Source organism: Marmota flaviventris, chromosome 19 (assembly GCF_047511675.1).
Source record: "Marmota flaviventris isolate mMarFla1 chromosome 19, mMarFla1.hap1, whole genome shotgun sequence".
NCBI lineage: Eukaryota > Metazoa > Chordata > Mammalia > Rodentia > Sciuridae > Marmota > Marmota flaviventris.
Genome location: NC_092516.1, coordinates 1,097,270 through 1,120,144, shown reverse-complemented (window position 1 = coordinate 1,120,144; position 22,875 = coordinate 1,097,270). Strand labels below are relative to the sequence as shown.

General features: G+C 37.8%; 1 protein-coding gene across 6 annotated transcripts in view; it reads left to right on the top strand.

The window, feature by feature from the left end:
- The window catches only part of Atf7ip2 (activating transcription factor 7 interacting protein 2), a 48,256-nt gene that overhangs the window by 8,478 nt on the left and 16,903 nt on the right, over positions 1-22,875 (top strand). For 3 of the 6 annotated variants that reach the window (XM_071605310.1, XM_071605309.1, XM_071605306.1), the window contains exons 2-8: positions 5,915-5,991; positions 10,599-11,431; positions 12,372-12,452; positions 13,055-13,179; positions 17,042-17,176; positions 19,542-19,640; positions 22,199-22,359. In XM_071605310.1, the coding sequence (XP_071461411.1) occupies positions 10,609-11,431; positions 12,372-12,452; positions 13,055-13,179; positions 17,042-17,176; positions 19,542-19,640; positions 22,199-22,359 (1,424 nt within the window). In that variant the 5' untranslated portion in view covers positions 5,915-5,991; positions 10,599-10,608. Of the gene's footprint in view, positions 1-5,914; positions 5,992-10,597; positions 11,432-12,371; positions 12,453-13,054; positions 13,180-17,041; positions 17,177-19,541; positions 19,641-22,198; positions 22,360-22,875 lie in introns of those variants that run through there. The other 3 variants (XM_071605308.1, XM_071605307.1, XM_071605311.1) reach the window with 3 other exon arrangements.

Below are 22,875 nucleotides of genomic sequence, written 5' to 3'. Positions count from 1 at the left end.
TTATTGCATATATTAGTAGCATTCTACTTATAGTAATCCAACAATGATTTTGTTTTTATTTCTGGTTGTCAATGGATCCTTATTTATATGTGGTGCTGAGAATCGAACCCAGTGTCTCATACATGCTAGGCAAGCTCTCTACCATGGAGCCACAACCCCAGCCCCCAACAATGATTTTCTGACTTCATAATGAGTTTATTGGAAAGAACCTCATAGAAAGTAAGCATCTATCTACAGTTTTTCAAGTTATATAGTTGAAATATTATGTAATTATAATGTAATATAATGATATAAGTTTTTAAAATTATAGCAGGTTTATCAAAGTATTAAATGTGTTTTCTATTTACAAGTGGTTTATCAGAATGTCCCATTGTGAGTGGGGACCATCTGTACAATGAATAAAAATGATATTAAAACAGTTGGATTTATAATACTATTAAAAGGAAGTGTAAAACATTCTGAATACTATAAAATGTTACTGAAATATTAATTTTTTTTTGGTACCAGGAATTGAACCCAGAGGCATTTCATCACTGAGTCACATCCACGGCCCTATATTGTATTTTTTATTAGAGACAGGCTCTCACTGAGTTGCTTAGCACGTTGCTCTTGCTGAGCTGGCTTTGAACTCTCCATCCTCCTGCTTCAGCCTCCTGAGCTGCTGTGATTACAGGTGCATTGCACTGCCCTCAGCTAAAATTTTTTAAAAATGAATGACACACCATGTTTAAGATCAGCAGACTAGAGAGTATTAAGATAACTATATTCCCTTATGTGCTGAACATTAACTCCTTATCAGATACGTGGTTTTGAATATTTTTTCCCATTTCATAGCTTGTCACATCACTCTGTTGGTTGTTTGCTTTGTTGAAGCATTTTGATTGATGTCATGCCTTTGTCTATTTGTGGTTTTGTTGCCTGTGTTTGGGATCCTATAAAAAAATCATTGCTCAGACTAATGCCATGGAGTCCTCCTCCACTTTTTTCTAGTAGTTTTACAGCTTGAGGTCTTAACATTTAAGGTTTCTTGTTTTTTTCCTCCCCATCCCTCTCTGTACTGGATTGACATCAGAGGCTCTTTACCACTGAGCTATGGTTGCTCCTTTCTGGTTTTTGAGATAAGGTCTCCATGACTTTCCCACGCCAACCTTGAACTTGTGATTCTCCTGCTTTCGCCTCACAAGTAGCTGGGATTACAGGGATGTGCCATCACACTTGACAGTTGATGTATGTGTATGATAAATTGATAAATTGATGTATGTGTGTCGTATGAGAAGATAGCATAATTCTGTTTGTGGATTGTCTATTTTTACCAATGCTTAGTGAAGAGATTGCACTTTGTCCATTGTGCGTTATTGCCTACTTGTCAAATTTGTTGTTTACTGTCCATGTGTGGATTTATTTTGGGGTTTTCTATTCCATTTCATTGGTCTGTGTGTCTGTTCTTTACTGCAGTGCCATACTGTTGATTACTATGGCTTTGTTGTATGTTTTGGAATTAGTGTGATGCCTTTGGCTTTGTTTTTGTTTAGGATGCCTTTGAGTATTTAGGATTTTTAAAAAGACTTCTGTGAAAAAATGTCATTGGAAGTTTTGAAAGGCTGCATTGATTCAGGAGATCACTTTGGACAATAATTTTAACATTTATTATTCCAAAAATTTATAAGGAACTGAAAAAACTCAGTTGAGAGAACAAAAAACCCAAATAACCTGAATAAAAAATGACTAAGGGACTTGAATAGACATCTTTTCAAAGAAGACATATAAATAACAATAGGTCTATGAAAAGCCCTCAACATCACTAGTCATGAGGGTAAGAAAGGAAAACCACAATGGGATATCACCCATACCTTTTATTTTGGGTATTATCAAAATGATAAAGGATGAACTTGGTCAGGGTGTTTACAACGTGGAACCCTGAACAGCACTGATAGGACTGTAAATTGGTTTAGCCATCATAGAAAGAAATATGAAATTTCCTCAAAAAAATCAAAAGTAGAACTACTACTATATTAACCCTATAATCCCACTAATTGCTATACATCCAAAGGATGTGAAAAAGAAATAACTATACTTTTGTGTTCATTGCAGCAATAACAATAGACAAGATATGGAATCAGCGTTAAGTGTCCATCAGTAGATGAGTGGATAAAGAAAACCTGAGCCAGCAGTAGTGGTGCATGCTGTAATTCAGCTACTCAGGAGGCTGGGGCAGGAAGATCACAAGTTTGAGGCCAGTGCTGGTAATCTATTTAGACCCTGTTTCAGAAAATAAAAAGGGCTGGAAATACAGCTCTGTGGTAGAGAACCATTAGGTTCAGTGCTAAGTTACTAGTAAGAAAATAGAGAAAGAAAGAAAATTTGGGGGATGTGTTAGTGTATATATTTATTACACAGAACATATAAACATAAATTTAATGCAATATAAATATACATATGAATACATATACCACTGTTAAAAAAAAGAGAAGGAAATCTTATTATTTGTGACAACATGGATGAGCCAATAGGACCTTGTGTTAAGTGAAATACGCTATATGTATACAAATACTGTACGATCTAGCTTACATATGGACTCTAAAAATGTTTAACTCAAAAGCAAAGAGAAGGTTATGAGGGGCTGTGGGAGAGGACAAAGTGGATGATGTGGGTGAGAAGATATATCATTAAACTTAGGAGGAATAAGTTCAAAGGCTAGGTACAGTGGCAAGCATCTGTAGTCCCAGTGTCTCTTTGGAGGCTAAGGCAGGAATTTACTTATAGTTTGAGACTAGTCTGGGAAACAGCTAGACACTGTCTCAAAGAGAGAGAATGGGAATTTCAAGATCTATTTTATAACACGATGTTACAAGTTAAAAACAATGCATTCTTGGGTCAAAAAATAAACAAAGGGAATTAATGATAAAATTCACAAATAGCGAAATTTTTTTGTATGTGTTTGTGTATGTGTGTATTTGTGTATGTGTATATGTTGCTGGGGACCGAACCCAGGGCCTTGTGCACACAAGGCAAACACTCTACCAACTGAGCTATATCCCCAGCCCACAAATAGCGAAATGTTAATTGAAATAAAAATATAATACTCCTAAATTGTTTTACAAATTTAACATAGTTCTTTGTTCTTTATCTTCCAGTGTTACTGAGGATTGAATCCTGGGACTCAAACATGCTAAGCAAACTCTCTATAACTGAGCCACATCCTCAACCCTTTTTATTTTCTTTTTGAGAAATTGCTGGGTTTGGCCTTTAATATTACATCTGCCTACTCACCCTCCCGAGTAGCTGGGATTGCAGATGCGCACCTGACCTCAGTACAATTCTTACCAAAATCTTACCTGTCTGTGGGCCCAGTGGTGTATGCCCGTAATCCCAGCAGCTCTGGAGGCTGAGACAGGAGAATTGGAAGTTCAAAGCCAGCCTCAGCAGTGGCAAGGTACAAAGCAACTCAGTGAGACCCTGTCTCTAAATACAAAATAGAGTTTGGGAATATGGCTCAGTGGTTGAATGCCCATAAGTTCAATCCCCAGTACCTCCACTCTAAAAAATCCTACCTATCTTTGCAGAAAATGATAATCTGGTCCCAATTTTTTTATGGGAACATAAAACAATTCTAAAAAGAATAAAACGTTAAGAGAACACACAGAGATCTTGAATTCAAAACTTAGCACACAGCTGCAGAAACCAAGACTGTCCAGTAAGTATAAGGACAATCCAGAAACAAACTTGCACATTTATGGACAATTTGTTTTTGTGCAAGAGTATCCAAACAGTTCAATTGGGGAAGGAATGCCCTTTCCAAATTGTGCTGAAACAACTTGCTGTTCACATTGCAAAAGAATGAATGTGGACCACTACCTCACACCATATACAAAAATTAACCCAAAATGCATAACAGATCTATACATAAGAGCTAAAAGTATAGGCTGGGCGTGGTGGCACCTGCATGTAGTCCCAGCGGCTCGGGAAGCTGAGACAGGAGGAACAAGAGTTCAAAGCCAGCCTCAGCAATGGTGAGGCGCTAAGCAACTCAGTGAGACCCTGTCTCTAAATAAAATATAAAATAGGGCTGGGGATGTGGCTCAGTGGTTGAATGCCCCTGAGTTCAATTCTGGTTCCAAAAATAAAAAGTAGAAGGTATAAAAAAAAATGGGCAAATTATCACGATCTTGGATTAAACAGTGATTTTTTTTTAGATATGACACCAAAAAAAGTACAACCAACATGAAAAAAGATGAACTTGTATCAAAGTTTAGAAGTTTAGCCTGTGCTGCTGGTGGGAGGTGGTGGAACTCTTAGGAGGTGGGGTTTAGGGGAAGGAATTTAGGTCATTTGGATGTGCCCTTGAAAAGGACATTGGGACCTTAGCCTGTTCCTGTCTGTGTCTTTGCTTCCTGGATGCCATGAGGTGAGCACTTTGCTCCACCAAGTTCCCCCTGCCATCATGTTCTGCCTTGGTACCAGCCCAAAACAATGGCACCAAACAGCCATGAAACTGTGAGCCAAAATAAAACCTTTCCTCCTTTTAAGTTGTTTATATGAGGTATTTGGCCACAAAGACAGAAAGCTAATAACATCAGTAGCCATCAGAGAAATGCGGATCATAATGACATTGAGGCCCCACACCGATTTCACTAGGATGGCTATACGAGAAAGATAAATCTTGGTGAAGAAATGTTAAAACTGGAACTTTCGATCACGTCTAGGATAAATGCAGATTGATCGAAATGCTTGGAAATGTACTCCTGTGGTAAATGCAGATTGATCCAAATGCTTGGAAAAAGGGGAGGGGCATGGGGGCAGGAACGATGGTGGAGTGAGATGAGCTTATTACTCTAGGTGCATGTATGACTGCACATGTGGTGCGATTCTACACTGTGTACAACCAGAGGAATGAAAAGTTGTGCTCCATTTGTGTACGTCTGCTCTCATGTATAACTAACTAGAACAAATTTAAAAATGCTTTGAAAAACATTCTGGCTATTCTCAAAAGGCTAAATATAGAGGCACCATAGTAGGTGAATGGGTTAATAAGTTGTTTTCTCAGGATTGGGTTTGCTGTAAAAGCCTGTTGGGCTGGGTCTCACATTGATTCCCTGTCTCTTGCCACTTAATAACCTGCAGCACCTTGGGATTCCAACAGCTACAAGGACTCTTGACCTTGTATCATAACTGTGAGCCAAAATAAACCTGATTATAGTTTGTGCAGTCTGTGGTATTTTGTTATTATCAGCAGAAAATGTAACAAAGAGAATATATAAATTATGAAGTATAATAACATTAAAATCTTTGAACCAAAAATGTAGAATACTACCAATCACTTGAATTTGCCTTCTTGTTTCTCCATACCATGCTTCCTATACCTCTTTGCCATATTGCATTGATTTTTTTTTTTTTAATATTTATTTTTTAGTTTTAGGCGGACACAACATCTTTGTTTGTATGTGGTGCTGAGGATCGAACCCGGGCCGCACGCATGCCAGGCGAGCGCGCTACCGCTTGAGCCACATCCCCAACCATTGCATTGATTTTTTTAATAAAGAGTAATTTTATTATAAATGTCACATATAACATTGTTTAATTGTATTTATGAGTTAAATATAGTTTTCTAATAATTTTTTTCATAAATATTTCCAAAATTTATCCATGTGGTTTTGTATAGTAATAATTGATTCATTTTCATGGCATTGTACTGATCCATTGGATTAATATACCAAAGTTTGTTTATCTGATTGTATCTAAAGTTTGTTTGCATAATGTGCAGTTTTTGTTGTTGTTGTTGTTATTGCTGCTGTTGAACTGTTTTTTTTGTTTGTTTGTTTTTGTTTTGATTTTTGCCCCTTATAGTAATGGGGATTGAACCTAGGGGCATTCTGCCCCTGAGCTATCCCCCATCCCTTTTTATTTTTTGAGACAGGGTCTTGCTAAGTTGCCCAGGCTGACCTCCAACTCATGATTCTCCTGCCTCAGCTTCCTGAGTTGCTGGGATTACAGGTGAGCAACACCACACCCAACTGAACATTTTTGTGTTAAGGTACATAAGTATAAGCTTTTGTTGTGTGGGTTTGTTGGGCATCAATAAGGTATACAATGCTCAACTTTTTAAGATAGCCAAATTGTTTTCTGAATTAGTTTTTTTCCAGTTCACACCGTAAAAAAACAACGTGTAAGAATTACCACTGATCCATACCCTCTTGTTACCACTGATCCATACCCTCTTGAGCTTCCGTACTAACCATATTGGGTTTTACCAGTTTATCTATTTGGATATAGAATTATATCGGTCTTAATTTGCCCTTCCCTAGTTCATGGCATGTCTTCATTTATTTTTTGTCTATATGTTTGTATTTCTATAAAACTTCCTGCTATGTCTTGTTCATTTTATCTTGAGTTGTCTTTTCTCATTTATTATTTGATTGGTTAGCAAACAGATTAACCCAGGCCTAGCACATGCTAGAAAAGCACTGGACTGCATCCCCAGCCCTTTTTATTTTGAGACAGGGTCGTACTGAGTTGCCAAGTCTGGCCTCAAACTTTTGATCGTCCTGTTTCAGCCTACGGTGTTGCTGGGATTACAGGCAAGCACCACCACACCCCCTCACCCCACCCCAGGACTCACACATTAGGCAAGTACTTTACCCCTGAGCAACCCCCCACTCCCAGCTCTCTCATTTATTTTTAAACAATACTTAATGAACAGGAATTACAGGTATCTCTGTGCATTTTTGGTTTCTCTTTGCTCTTCCTAACTTCAGTATTGTCAAATTTATTCTCTATCTCTCTTCCTCTCAATGCTTGTTTTTCTTACCACATTATGACCTGTGAAGTATTCAGGCTTGCTGTTGGTACAGAAGCACTTACTGATCTGGTTTATCTGAGGTTATGTTGCTATATATCATGGCTGTGCAATGACAAAAATATATAGTAATGCAGAATGTCTGCTAACTTATAGTTAGGCCAAAGTTCACAAACAACGTGAAATAACTAATCATTAATGTGTTTATACTTGATAGTTGATCAAATTTAGGGCATTGAGGAGAGAGGTAAGTCACTTGGAAAATTTTGTGCATGAGATTGCTTACAGAAGATAAGCAAAACTGCCAGTAAAAGCATAGGGAATGTAAATATTGGTAACTGTTGCATAACATTTAGTAAAATTCAGCTTATTTCTGGAAGAATAAAAATCAACTAGTTGGTCTAATTTTGCACATCACCAGAATTTCTGATTCTTTTCAGCCAGCTTAAATCCTTTGCTGTCACATAAGCCACATTTTCGGAGATCTTTGGAATCAGGATACTCTTCATTTGGTACTTGGTGTAAAAGATAAATTTCCCATATTTTTTCTTCAAGTTTAAGAGGTTTGTCTTAATCATCTAAGAATTCATTTTAGCATGTAGAAAGAGGAAGGGATCTAGTTTCATTTTTCCCCTTAGGTGTGTAATTGTTTTGCTGTATTCTGTTTGTTTGTTTTTGTTTTGATATTGGGAATTGAATCCAGGGATGCTTTAGCCCTGAGCTACATCCCAGCCCTTCTTTGAGACAGTATCTCACTAAATAGCTGAGGACCTTGCTAAATTAATGCAGTCCAGAAGACGCCTACCACAATCATAACAAGTTTCTCTCCTTGTAAGCAAGATTGATAAACCAAAAACAAAACAAAGAATATCAACAGGATTTTTGCAGAGAACTCATTGTGGATTGAAGCTTCCTCTTTTTTGTAAAAGCTTTCCCTTTCTATTTTCCTTGGTAGAAATTTGTGAAACCTCTGTCCAATCTAAGAATATGGAACAAAGAATCGCTGTTATGTAACCAACCCCTAAGTATAAATGTCAAAGAATTTCCAGACTCTGGGTCCATAGATTTTTTTTGGCAGCAGCCCCACTGGAACACTGCAGCATAATTAAGCCTGCTTCTTGAAAGTTCCTTGGGAATCCAGCTGCTGGGTTTCTGTTCTCTCTCCAGGTAAACTGGGGTGGCTGGGCTACACGAAATAACCACACAAGAGACACAGATACCTTTTTCTTTGGGGTCGCTGTGACGGCTCCTCTGACTTTAAGGGTCCACAGAAAGAGAGACAGAGCAAGAGCACGCACCGACCCCTATTTAAATGAGGCAAGGGGTCAGATTTCAGGGGGCTGAGTCTATCTTCATGATGTCCACTGTCAGCAGTTGACTGACACCTGGGTAGGCCACACCCAAGGGCGGAGTAAGAGAAGGGGACACACACAAGGCACTTCCATGGAAGATTCTATCCTAAACAGGGCAAGGGGTTATATTACAAACGAACAGGTGAGCCTAGCTTCACCCATGGGGCTGTAGCAAGACACACCCATGCACCCTCGAACCCAAGTAGGGTGGGGAAAGCTCTGCCACATTTCTGTGACTGAGCGCCTCAGCACCCAGCCGGGGAGTATGACTCAGTCACATGTAAGGTTGGTCTCCCACATCCAGCCCTATCTGTCCTGCATCAGAATGACTGAGGCTGGCTGCAAATTTGTGATCCTCCCACCTTAGCCTTCTGAGTTGCTGGGATTACAGATGTGTGCCACTGATTCAGCTTCACCATTCATTTAAAATTTTAAAAACATAAAGTAATATTAATTAATTTTGTTTTATCTGCTGAATATTAATATTACCCATCCTTTTACCTTTTAACATTTTTATCAGTTTGCTCTTTTAGCTGTCTTTTGTAAACAATACGAATACTTTAACCTCATGTTTTTTAGTAGAATTTAACCCATTTACATTTATTAGAAATGACAAAATCTTCATCTTTGATTTTTATGCCTTCTGAGTTTTATTCACTGTTATTGTTTTGTTTTACTTTTTTCAATTGTTTTTATGTTAATTTCTCTATTACCTAATACAATAGTGCCATTTATGTGTTTATTCATTCATTTATTTGTTTATAAAGGCATAGACAACAGTTTATTTAAGAAAGTAGGTCTATATTCAAGGGAGAATGAGGGAAGTCCCAGGATATGCCTTTAGGGTAAAGCAAGGAGTAGATATTCAAGAGAGAATGTTTGCTCTCTCCAAAGGGGGAGAGCAAATGAGGCAAGGGGTCAAGGAGTAGATATTCAAGGGAGAATGTTTGCTCTCTCCAAAGGGGGAGAGAGCAACTCTGTGGTGTGTGGCCTCAGTGTTATAGAGATAGTTGTTGGGGTTGCTGTGACGACCCCAACACTAGAGGTGGATGCAGGGTGGAGCTACACAATATAATATCATGCCAGTTTTCCCTGGACTTGAGCTTTATCCTGTGTTACAAGGGTGTGGGCAAGGGCATGTGGATCAGGGGGTGGGCAATTGTTCCCAGGTACTTTTGCATCTCAGTGGTTCATGGGTTTTTCATTTGAGACTCAGTATCTTTTTCTTTATTCTCAAATTCCTATCCCATTCGTACCTCTCAGACATTTATCCCTTTATCTTAAGGGTTGTTGAGGGGTGAAGATTTATTTACTATGGGAACTTGAGACTGGCATGGGACAATGACCCTGCTTAGTGTAAAATGTTTCATTTTGACTTATCTAAAGGAGGTAGACATTGCTCTCAGCTGTGTGGATGGATTGTAATTCTTGGGTTGCCATCCACTTAATGTAGAATTTGTAATCTGGAAGATATAAACCCTGTCTCTAAGTAAGAATAAAAAGGGTTGTAGCTCAGTGATAGAGTGCCTGTGGGTTCAATCCCCAATGTGAGGCAGGGGGAGATTTCCTAAAAGCATTCTTTGAGAGCATTTCGCTAATGATTGGGGTCAAGAGTGAAACAGTATCATCTGACTGTATCCTTATATGAAGTAAAGAAAGCTACCTTTTCCTTACTTTCAACCTTATCCTTTTTTTGCATCTTTGTTCATTTAATTTAGAATTTTCTGCCCCAGATTTTACCTTACTTTTATATTACATACACATTCAAGAATAGCTTTGGACATATTTAATTCTGCTGTAGAGCCAAGTCTACAATTATTTTGATATGTGTTTTAAGTCGCTTCAGAGCAAACTATCAGATTTTCTTTTTCTTAAATGTTGTACATAATAAGAAAGTACACAAATTCTCATTGTGTTTGATAATTTTCACAAACTGAACACATTCATAAAACCTGCACCTATATCAACAAACAAATTTTCCCAAAACTTAAAGAGGTCTAGCTGGTTCTCTTTCTGGTCGATATTCACTTTGATTTTTTTTTTTTAACACAACACGGTAATTGTTCTTGATCTTTGTTAAGATGAAATTGGACAGTGCACACTGGTCTAACTCATTTAAACTCTAGGGTTTTGCAACTCATACTATTGTATATAACGAAAGAGCAGTTATTGTTGATTATACTTCACTGTGCAACTATCCTATACATCAGTGTTCCAGTGTGCTACTGATTGGCATGTGGATTCTTTCTATTAATGGGGTGTTATAATGTTGCCAAAGAAAACTCATACTTGTTTTTTGGACTGTAAATAAATATTGAAATCATTTTTTTGTTTTCATTGACAGATGAAAATGTAATTAATTAAATCTGTAGAGATAGTCTTTTAACACTATTTTAATATTGTAAATAAACTTAGTGGAGAAATGCATTTGAATATGATATCTTAAATTCTAGGATATGAAAGATGGCAAGTCCAGATAGAAGTAAACGGAAAATATTAAAAGCCAAAAAAACAATGCCTACAAGTTGCCGGAAGCAAGTAGAGATCTTGAATAAGTCTAAGAATGTTGAAGCTCTGAGAACAGCAGAAATTGGGAGTAATGTTCCGAGTGGTAGTCAGAATTTAAGTACTGGGGTTTTAACTGGCAAGTGTAAACATTCTGAAAATGTTGATTCCTCACTCAATTCTAACAAAAATTCAGTGTTCTCACAGAAAAGTATAGTGGTTCCTAAGAATTTAGTAAAACCAGTAGAAGAAATTGTTGATTCAAAAACCAGACTGGAACATAATGATGAACAAGTTGTGTGTCATTACCAAAAGCCAAGAAGAACATTAGATTCTCCCAGCAGATTGTTTATACAAAGGGCAGAAGATTCCCAGAACACTTCTGAAACTCATCTTGAATACCAGACAAAAGTAAAAGGATCTTTTTTTGAACTGGAAGAGAATTATAATCTAAAACCTATTTGCTGCCCGCCCGACTTATTGAGTGATGTAGTTCAAAATACCTTGAATGATAAGAGAATCGATAAGATGGTTTCCAATTTAGAAGCAAACTCCAATTCAGAGTCACTTGATAAGAGGCAAAATGACATCTTAAGTCCAAACTCACATTTTCTGCCTGTTGAGAAAACATCTTGCATGGTAAATTTAGTTAATTCCTCCAGCTGTATTGCTGACATTTTGAAAACAGAAGAATCCAGTAGAACCTGTCATTCCAGCATTTCATATTGTGAAAGTACAGACTCAAAGTGGCAGTCATTACTCGACACTGATGGTAATAACAGTAAGTGTATATTTTTGCCTCTTTTATAGAAATTAATTTTTCTTTGGGGATTTTAAAACCTCAAATATACAAATCGGTGAGTTTGTATATACTATATTTAAAGAAAAAGTGAATGATGACTATAATTATTTCAGAGTAACTTGTTTATGAACTCTTTTTGGTGGGGAGGAGGAAGAGTAAGAGTATTGTGAAAAGAGACTATTTCAACAAATCTAGCTTTGCTGTTGCTAATTGGCTTTATTTCCAGTTCTTGAATTAGGCAGCAGTCAGGACCAAAAATGTTTCAAGAAGCTCTTTCCCACTACACAACAGGTTGTATTTATAGCCAAAGAAAAGGCAGCAACATACAGAAAAGGAAGTGAGGTACAAGAGACAGCCTGATCTGATTGCTTATATCTCATTTCCAGTTTTGATCAGGTGGCCACTTCTGGTTTCCAGACAGGTACTTTTTACATGAGTAGGTTGCAGAGTATTCAACACATCAAGTTAGGTTGTAATTCACTGCACATCCAAAAATGTTCAGGCCATCTTTTAACTACACAAGTGGCTTTAGACCAAAGTTGATTCATTTTAACTGTATATAAAGGAAGTTATTTTTGCTGAGCATGTTCTGCTGGGCGAGTTGGCTCAAGCCTGTAATCCCAGCGGTTTGGGAGACTGAGACAGGAGGATTGCAAGTTCAAAGCCAGCCTCAGCAATAGTGAGGCACTAAGCAACTCAATGAGATAATATATCTAAACAAAATATAAAATAGGGCTGGGGATATGGCTCAGTGGTCAAGTGCCTGTGAGTTCAATCCCTGGTACCAAAAAAAAAAAAAAAAAAAGGAAGTTACTCCTGACAAGGAAGGAATCATTTTCCTGTGAGAGCAAACAATCTGAAAATGTGGCTTATGGCAGTTGTTTGGTTCATTTCAATCATGTCTCTTGTTATTTTGAAGTTTTGTTTATTAGAAAGAGTGGATTTTCAAAATTGTTGGTGAACTCATTTCCTTCCATGGACTTGGCCTGTGAATTACATGGTAGGTAAAAGATGATAGATAACGTTATATACACACATACATATATATGCTTGTGTCTGTGTGTGGAGAGAGGAGAGAAACACCAAATACTTAACAAATGAAGTCCTAGGTTGTAAAACTATTCAAACAGCAAAAGTAAACTTGAATATTTATGTTGGTTATTGAAATATAAGAAAATACTTACAGAATTTCGAGATTTTTTTTCTAGTCTCAGAGTAATAATTTAAAGGATGAATTTAAAATTGTTTAAAAATGATAGGTTCGCCTGTTAAAAAATATATAATTAAGTAATTGTAAAAGTAATGTTGGATCACTGAATTAGCTAAGCAAAGGATTAAATGATGTAGTTTGACTGGTTTTTGTTGGTATATGTGTATTACATAAGTCTGGAGTGGGAGTGTATCTGAGATCAGAACCATACTTTATCAAAATAGTCTTTTTTTTTTAAACAAGTTTGTGGGAACATTTTTATGCATCAAATTTTCTTAAAAATTTTGTTACATTTTAGTTTTTCCATTTGCTTAGAGTGTCCCCAAATTAGGGATTCCCGTTTTCTTCTCAAGAAAGAATATTTTTATTTCTAATCTTTCCATCTCCCCAAGGCCATAATCAAAAGAAGAGGACGCTTTCAGAAAACAAAGAAAATGTTAAACGCATGAAAACTTCAGAGCCAATTAATGAAAACATTTGTGTAGCTCTGGAAAAGCAAACAGCAGTACTGGAACAGGTAAAATATTGGGGTTTAAATATTTGCCTCAAAAACATTTTTTGATTAGTTAAAAAAACATTAAATAAATAAATTTTTAAAAATATTCAATGTTAACTAACTTCTCTTCACAGTGACATGGTACAGATGATTTTCACTTGATGCAAAGCTGGTGCATGAAAATCAAATGAGCAGGCAGATTAATTATGTCCCTTACCAAAATATTTCTAGGTTCTTGAAAGTGGGGGAATTGTGTAGATAGTCTAGTTGTAGGAAAAAATTCTTTTTTAGTCAACCTTACAGTCAGATATGTGTGAGTCTGACATTGAACAATCTTGAACTCTGCGAAACAACGGGAGCTTTTCTGCTGGTTATGGGCTCCTTGGTGGCAGGTGGCTGTTTGTAGACTTCATCATGATTGTTCAGTTGAGATCAGACTGTCCAGAGTCCATTGCAGAGTTCTTCTGAATTCAGGTTCACTTACTCAGACTTCCACAGCAACGTGGATGTGCTGCTCTCATTTCTGCTCCACTCATCTCATTGTTTTGTGGCCTCCACACGTCTTCTCAGCTCTGAAATGAGGTTCATTGAGCTCCGATTCTGTGGCTGTAATGAGATCCTGTTTTGATGATCCGGCTTTGCTTTTTCACTATCACTGGCATCTTATCACTATCAGAAAGTATGTGGTGGAGCAGATGTTTCAGCCATAGTGGGCCAGAATTTTCCACACCACGTGATCGGTGTGTTTCAGGCGGGGGAAAAATATATATTATATATTTTATCTCAATAAGCACTACTGCATTCTAAAACGGACCATCACAATTATATCGCTATATGTCCTAGGACCATGTATTACCTATTAAAGGAAAACTTTTTTAAAAGATTGATGCAGAACCAGCTTCAAAGGTAAGTTAGCAGTTTTCCTCTTTCTATCTCCTATTTTCTTCCAAGAAGATCAAAGTAGACACTAATTTTAAAAAGTATGCAATAGCTGGGCAAGGTGGTCCACTCCTAAAATCCCAGCTATTGGGAGTCTGATACAGGAGGATCACAAGTTTGAGGCCAATGTAGATAACTTAGCAAGACCATGGATATACCTTAGTATCAAAGCACTTCTGGGCTCAAGCACCAGGAACATCAAAAGAAAAAAAAAGGTGATTGTTCTTTTGCTGGCAGAGAAGGGCAATCAAACCTAAGGACCATGTTATCAGGAAGAAGACTGAGGCTTCCCAGTGATGGGTGGCTGCATTCAGAAACAGTGGGAATGGACAAAATGTATCCTAGACTTTGGACATTTTAATTTCACTGGCATAGAGCTGTCAGTACCCTTGTCTACTTCACAAAACGGTTCTTCTCAGTGAGTTGAAGGCATCTGGTTTCTTTACATTCTCCAGAGAAAACTTGGATTTAGCAGTCCTCTTTTCCTAGGTCAAAACAGCTAGCTTTCCCCTCGTGTTATTCCTGTCCAGACATTTCTCTCTCTAAGCCTGTCTCTATGTTTATCTTGTTTGAATCTCATAGATATAAGGCCTTCCCATCCTGACATTCTTTTTCCCTGTTGAGAGTCCTAGAGCTGTTGTCTCCTGAGATCTAGGAAGGATCTGGACCTAGCTGACTCTGTTAGGTTAGAGACTTGGAAGGTTTTTCCTCCAGAGTCTAACTGCCCTCTTTAAAAAAGTGAGGGCAGATTGTAAATTTACATTTTCTACAAACTTGTGGCCAATTTGGTTGCCACTGCAGGTAGACCTTCCACCAGATTCCATAATGGTGCATACCTTACCATTGGTAAAACACATTTAATAGGCATTTTATGGAATCCATTGTGCCTTCCATCTGTATAATAAACATCACAAAGTGAGGACAAAAGTTCACTCTAAAAAGAATTACCCCTTAGTGGGCAAGTCATCAAGTTTAAGGGTCTCCCTCAGATAGACGTTTTTTGAGCTCATTAATAGTTGAAGATCATTGTTTTCGCTTACGTAGCCAGGATGAATCATTGGTGGTGCCTGTTAATTGTACAACTTTCTAAGCCTCTTTCCTGGGATTCTATTTGGATCCAGGATGAGGCCAAGTAGTTGTGATTTAAACATATATTCCATTTGATTCTTCCTTTCCAAGGAAGTTTTTCAGAAACACATGTTCAAAGCATTTAGATATGTTTCTCTTAAGATTTATCTGAGCATGACCTTCACATATTACCCCAGCCAATGAACTGGCAAGCACATAGTAACCCACACTGTCAGTAAAAATAGTATGTGTTTCTGAGCATTTTTTTTACAATTATATTTTGAGTGATATGTGTGTGGATAGACATATATATATATATATATATATATATATATATATATATATATATACATATGTATATATACATATATATATATATATATATATATATATACATATATACATATGTATGTGTACGTATATGTGTGTGTGTGTGTGTTTAGTAAGCACTACGGAAAAGACCAAGCAGACATAGACAATGTTGAATAATGAAAACAATTGAAAATAAAAACGAAAAATCTTGGAAATAATCAAATAAAATTATAGACTAAAACTAATCATCAGGTGAATAGCAATATAAAAGAATTCAACCTGTGAACTATGCATTTCAGTTGAGCACCATGTAGCAAGATATTGGGGGCAAGATATAATTATCGCTAATAAACACCTTAAATGTATCGTGACTGGTGTCTTTATTAAGAGAGTCTACCTACTTTGTAATGAAATTTGTTTACAGGAGAATATACACTGAAAAACTGCAGTGTTTGTGAATGTATTGTGCAGATCAGTGGCCATTGAGATTAATTATGCGTCCTGAAAATAGGCCAATCTATTTTTTTTTATTGAAAGTGCAGATTATATAAAGTGCATTAATCTTTCATGTAATAGCTACTACAAAGTGTTAGAATAGCATTCATTTTTCCAGATAGTGTGAGTCATTGCATATTTGTCCCTGGCTTTTTTCCATTTTATCATAACAAAGCTATCCCCTAAAATACTATGGAAATAATGGTGAATTTTTTGCATATTTATTCTCTCATTTCAGTATGGAACTACTTCACATGTTATCTTATTTTGTTCCTATAAAATCCTTTAAGTATCCCTTATTCAGCAAACATTTTTCTATGTCCTCTATCCATTTTGGACAGAGAAAACGAAGCCCAGAGGTGTTGTGACTTGTCAAAGACCATATGGCTTGTTAATCACAGGGTCAAGTTTCAAACTTGGGCAATTTGTTCTGTATCTACTGTAGACCACCCAACCATTTTCATCAGGCTCTGGTTTTCAGATAAGTAGAGCTGCTTTTTATGGACTACGAACTTGTAAGTTTGATAATTAAAAATCTAAATGGAGCCGGGTGCTGAGGCACAAGATCTTGAGTTCAGAGCCAGCCTCAGCAAAATCGAGGCGCCAAGAAACTCTTTGAGACCCTGTCTTAGGACTGGGGATGTGGCTTCATGGTCGAGTGCCCCTGAGTTCAATTCTTGGTCCCCCCAACCTCCGAAAAAGTGTGTTTGTGTGTGTGTGTGTGTGTAATATAGCTCTGTAATTGTTTCTACAATGGATATTATAGAATAATAATCAACTGGAACTACAAGAAGCTAAAATTAGCAATTTGAGAATAAATTTAATTTCTAACACCTTTATATATTGTATATGGTATTTTTTTATTCTAATTAGTTATACATGACAGTAGAGTGCTGGATATGTTCTATTGAGATTAATATTCAAGTTTTATATAACTTATTGCTACAGTAATATAAATGGAAACATTAAAAAGTTAATCCAGAAAAAGAGCAAAGCTATTTTTAAAAAGTAAAAAAGTTATTTGAAATTTGAAATCTGAGATGTTTTTGTTTTTATTTTAAAATTCTAGGTCAGACATTTGATTCGTCATGAGATATGTAGTATAAATCACAAACTATTTGATAAAAAACTGAAAGAATTGAACGAACGCATTGGGAAGATGCAGTGCAGGAATAAGCATGAAGCAACAGCTGATGAACTCTTCGTAAGTTTTATTTCATTTGAGTCCTTTTAAAACAGTGAAATTTGGTGCTCTTATGTGTTAGAAAAGGCAAACAGTGAAGGAAGAAGACCCAAATTTGATTCCTGGCCACAAGCCTATTTAGGACTATGGCATACAAAAGATGAAAGAACTTATACTTTTCAGCAGTATTGGCCTTGGAGAAGTACTGAGAGCCATCAACATCCTGGGTTGCTTTATGGCTTAGTTCTTAGGCACTGTTTCTTTTCATTTTAAGTATGTTCTGTGTTAGAGTTAAACAGCCTATTTCATCCTCTTGGAATCCCCCCGCCCCAGGGTCACTTGCTGATTGGTGTTTTTATCAGCATCAGTTTTATAGTGGACCAGTGAAAAGACTGATTGTTGGGAGTCTCCCTGGCTCCAAAGACTGACTTCCTCATCCCCCCCAGAAGAGCCACCCAGTGGTGAGCCCTGCTGACTCACATGATCCTTACCCACCAATCAGAAGGCACCCCGTGCCAACTGTCAAACCATTAAACCGTTAAAACTGTCATAACTGTCAAACCACCCCCTGCTCTATAAATATGCAGAGCTGTTCCTCAGTAATCCGGCACTTGTTCTGAACCTGGGAGGGGGAATGCCTCACTGCTTGAGGGCCCCTCTCTCAAGGCTGGCCGTCCTCATCCACTCTTTCGAGCGCTGCTACTCGCACAACAGCGGCTCTTCAGTAGGTGAGTTCCCCTATCGGGTATCCAACTTCAGATGGGCTATGCAGGGGCTTTGACTGTGAACGTCCAGCAAAACTCTGACACCCAATCTGGAACCCAGTCGCAATTCTCCGAGATCTGTTTAACTTCTGCAAGCACTCGAAAAAGTGGAAGGAGATCCCCTATGTTGAGGCTTCTTCTCTTCTTCGTTCTCACCCCGACCTATCCGGTAGAGGAACCCCCTTCCCTACTGACTCCCCCGTCGGTTCTGTCCAGCCCCTCAGGTGCTCCCCCTGACTAGGCCGACACCTTTAGTCTCCCCAGACTAGGTCCCGCTCCCTAGTCCTACAAACCAGTGCCCCCTTAAGAGAGGTTGCTGGACCTGAGGGCATTCTCTGGGTAGTGACCTCACACAGCCCGAGCGAAGGTTGGGCTCATTCACCACAGATCCCACCACTTACATAAGAGAGTTTCAATGGGTCCTCCAGGCTTATAGCCTCACTCACCGTGAGATTATATATATATATATATATATATATATATATATATATATATATATATAAAATGTATATATATATGTATATGTATATATATATGTATATATATATATGTGTGTGTGTGTGTATATATATATATATATATATATATATATATATATGTATATATATGTTATTGGCTAATAGTCTTCTTCCTGAGGAACGTACCAGAGTCTGGGAACTTGCCAGAGCCCATGCGGATGAAACTCACCAAGTTAATTCCAATCACCCCCTGGGGCCACTTGCTGCCCCAGATCAAACTCCCGACTGGGATTATGATACACAAGCTGGCATACAGAGTAGGGACCGATTCTCTGCATTTATTATTGCTGGGCTCAAAACAGCGGCACGTAAGGCCATCAGTTTCCAAAAATTACAAGAGATTATTCAAAAGCGAGAGGAGACCCCATTGGAATTTCTGCTTTGGCTTACAAAAGCCCTTCAGCAGTATACTAACCTAGATCCCGAAACCCCAGATGGCCATCATGTCATTATGACATATCTCCTCTCGCAGAGCTACCCTGACAGCCGGGCCAAGTAAAAAAGCTCAAACACAGCGCTGCCACCCCCAAGACTGAGCTCTTGGCGGTAGCCTTTCAGGCTTTTCACAAGGCTGAACACAATGATTTCAGATGCTCACCCAGGCCCTGAAGGGAGCTTCCTCGGGTCGCCGCCCCTCACAGCAGGTCAAACCCCACCCCACCCCTGCGCACCTGCTTCAAGTGTGGCAATGAGGGACGTTGGGCCAGGGCATGCCCCGCACCAGGCATTCCCGCGTACCCCATGCCCTAAATCAACAACATGGTCATTGGGGCTCTGAGTATCCTAGATCCCGTAGGAGGCCTATGGCCAGGGAACCCTCTGACCTTCTGGGCATGTCAATCAATTGACGGAACCTTGGGTCATAGCCCCCGACCTTAATGATCAATAGACAGGAACCCTGGGTGTGGATTCAGGTGGATGGATGCAAGTTTGACTTTCTCCTTGACACCGGGGCTCGGACCAATTCCATGATACCAGGGGATAACTAAATAAGAACTTCTTATTTGATTATATGCCTAAGTCTCACAAGACTACTTTGAATGATTTTTCTATATATTATCTTAGCTCTTTCGTTTGGTATTTACTTATTTTTCTTTCTTCCAGGCAAAAATAACAAAACTTCAAAGACGTATTAGAACAGTATTATTATCTCAAAGGAAAGCTTTGGAACCAAATACATTATCTAATAATATAGCCTGTCAGGTTGGTATAAACACACAGGAGTTTTAATAACCTAGATGACTCCTATAAGTAGTTGGACTGTAAGAAATGAATTTATTTCCTAACTTGGACATAGATTAATTTATACTTAGAATGTTCTTATGAATTGTCACTTGCATTTCTTTAGTTTGAAAAGGGTCCATATATACAGCAAAGTTGAAAGAATTTTACAGTGAGTATTCATATACCGAACACCTAGATTTTAACTTTAATATTTTGCTAACTTAGTCTTGTCATTTATATTCATCCCCAGTAAGCTAGGTATATTTGATACTTTCAGAATGCCAATATATTTTGTATCAAAATAAACATACATTTCAAAATATTACATATAAAATGATTAAGTACAATTTAGTGGCTATTTTTGTGTGTATTTATTTGGGGAGCAGATACTAGGAATTGAGTCCAAAGGAGGCTTTACACTGACACATCCCAGCTCTTTCAGTTTTTATTTAGAGGCAGAGTTCATTAAGTTGCTTAGTGCTTAATGAACTAAGTGCTGAGGCTAGCCTCAGCCTCCCAACATGTTTGTACCACCGTGCCCAGCTAGCTGTTTATATTTTATATACAACTTATAATTTGTGCATGTACCCTGAATTATTTTTTTTTTATAATGTATGTTAGTATTTGGCTTCATTTCTGATATGGTTAATCTGCTTTTTTTCTTGACGAGTCTAGAGCTTTTGGATTTTTACTCTTTCATTTTTCTCATTGATTTCTGTTCTTCATTCTTTCTTTACATACATTAGATTTCTGCCCTTTTTTTGTGTGGGCATGTGTGGTACTGGGAGTTGAACCCAGGGGTGCTCTACCATTGAGCTACATCCCCAGACATTTTTTTATATTTTTATTTTGAGTTAAGATCTCACTAAGTTTCTGAGACTAGCCTTGAACTTTCTGTCCTCCTACGTTCAGCCTCCTGAGTGGCGAGGATGATAAGTGTGCACCACTGCAGCCTGCTTAGGGGATTGTTTTTTTATATATAAGGTCAGGGTGTAGCTGAATAGTCTACAGTTGTCATGGGGAACCAAAGTTGTACGCAGTGGACTTTGATGTTTTTTTAAAGTTGGACCCAGCACATGTATTCATTTACTTATGTGGTGCTGAGGATCGAACTCAGTACCTCACACGTGCTAGGCAAGCAATCTACCACTGAGCCAAAACCCCAGCCCCCTGGACTTGGATTTTTATTAGGTTGACAAGATTTCTGAGCAAGTGTTGAAGGAAAGTTTTGTGTATTTCTTCTTGCTTCTATTAAAGTACAACATGAAAGAAACAATTGTAAGGAGAAAGTGCTGCACACTGGAAAATTTTCAACCTATCCAGATCGCAACAGATCCTAAAATTAGGAAAGTTTATTGGCAAAAAAGCATGCTCTGAAGAAAAAACCAAGGACATGGTTGGACAACCTTTTGCTTCTCCCAGAGGAGCAAAACGTGACAGTGTTCAGCCAAACCAAGGGCTCTTTGAAGAGATGTGCCATGTAACTTTTCAGCCAAACCAAGGGTTCTTTGAAGAGATGTGGCATGTAACTTTTCAGTAGGCAGTTCCCTTTTAGGTTTAGTGAGTAGGTCCTGCTCTCCTGTCTTAAGCTGTATTTCAGATAACAGTGTTTTTTCCCAGAGATTTTGTGTGCTGTTTGCGTTGCCTTCATTCCTGTGGCTCCCCTGGGTGTCTGTTCATTTCGTACGGGTTCCCAGTGCTGTTGGATGGAAGTTCAGGAGATGTTGGCCCATGGACCCTGTCAGGCAGTGCCCTGGGCGTGCTGTTGCCTGGGCGGGGAGCAGGGGTGATGTTGGTGTGTGAGTAATGCAGGCCCTATTACTGTCCCTCGTGTGGTGCGCTGACCATCCAGACATTGAAGTGGATTGGGCCACCTTTTCCTGATTTGTAATGTTGTTTAAAACTACTCTTTACATAAAGTCTGTTCATTTAATAACAATAATATTGCAGAATTGTGCTTTAGTGTATCTGCATTTTTTGTGTGCATACTGTACCAGAGAATGGTTCCTGAGTTAGACAATCAGTTGAGCCTTTCCTATTGGGTAATATGCAGACATATTATAAATGCTTCAAGTTCTCAAGCCAGAACGCAGACTAAATGTTTCAACTCCAAGTTTTAAACAGATTCACCACTTGAAAAAGTGAGTTTGCAATCTGATTTATTTCTGGTCTTTATTAGAAATATGGCAGTAGTAAAAAGTTATTTTTTTTAGTTTCTAAAACTTCAGCTGGTAGAAATAAAATGTTGTCTACAGTACCTAAGTATTTAATATCCCTCCTTGTCATCCAACCTAGGAAGTTGAATGCTGTATGGTAACATTATCCTTATTTCCTTGAAGTTCTGTTTTTTTTTCCCTCAACGTTTTTAAAAGTTTATTTTGGCAGAGAAATCACAATCGTGGTCATCAGTTGTTGAAATACAGATTATCTAATACGTTTTGTCATGTGAGAATATTTTGAAAATAGTTTTAAGTGAAATTTTGACTGACATAAATTTTACCCACTCCTCAACTGTTTTTTCCTCACCCATTTAACAGATCACAAATTCAGAGACCATGAATTTTGGTAGGAATCAAGAATCAATTAATAATCCAAACGAAAGAGTAACTTCCGTGAACTCTGAATCTTCTAACCCCTTCAAGAAAGCAAATGAAAACATTAATTTGTCACCAGATTGTGTTGAGTTTGTTTCTGAAAGGTAGGTGTTTCTACAAAAATGAGCAAACTTTCTTGTCTAAACAAATACTTTGTAAAAATATACCCTTTTCTCAATTAAGCATAAAATAACTTGTAACTTCATACATGAAGACTTTGTCCATTATGAAATAACAGGATTGGTCTCTAAAGCTTTTTTGACTTAGAATTGGTTTGGCTCTTCTGTGTCTTTTATTCTTCCAAATGAATTTTAAGACTGTTTTTTCTAGTTCCTTGAAGGATGCCATTGATATTTTGATAGGGATTACACTGAATCGGGGTATTGATTGTATAACATGACCATTTTAACAATCCTGCCTATTCATGAACATGGGACGTCTTTTCATCTTTGTGTCTTCTTCAGTTCCTTTCTTCAGTGTTCTATAGAGATCTGTCACCTCCTTGGGTAGATTTCATTCCCAGGTGTTTTTATTTTTTTGAGGCTATTGTAAATAGTATTTTTTTCTTGATTTCTTTCTCACACTTTTGTGTATGGAAAAGCTATTGATACTTGTATGTT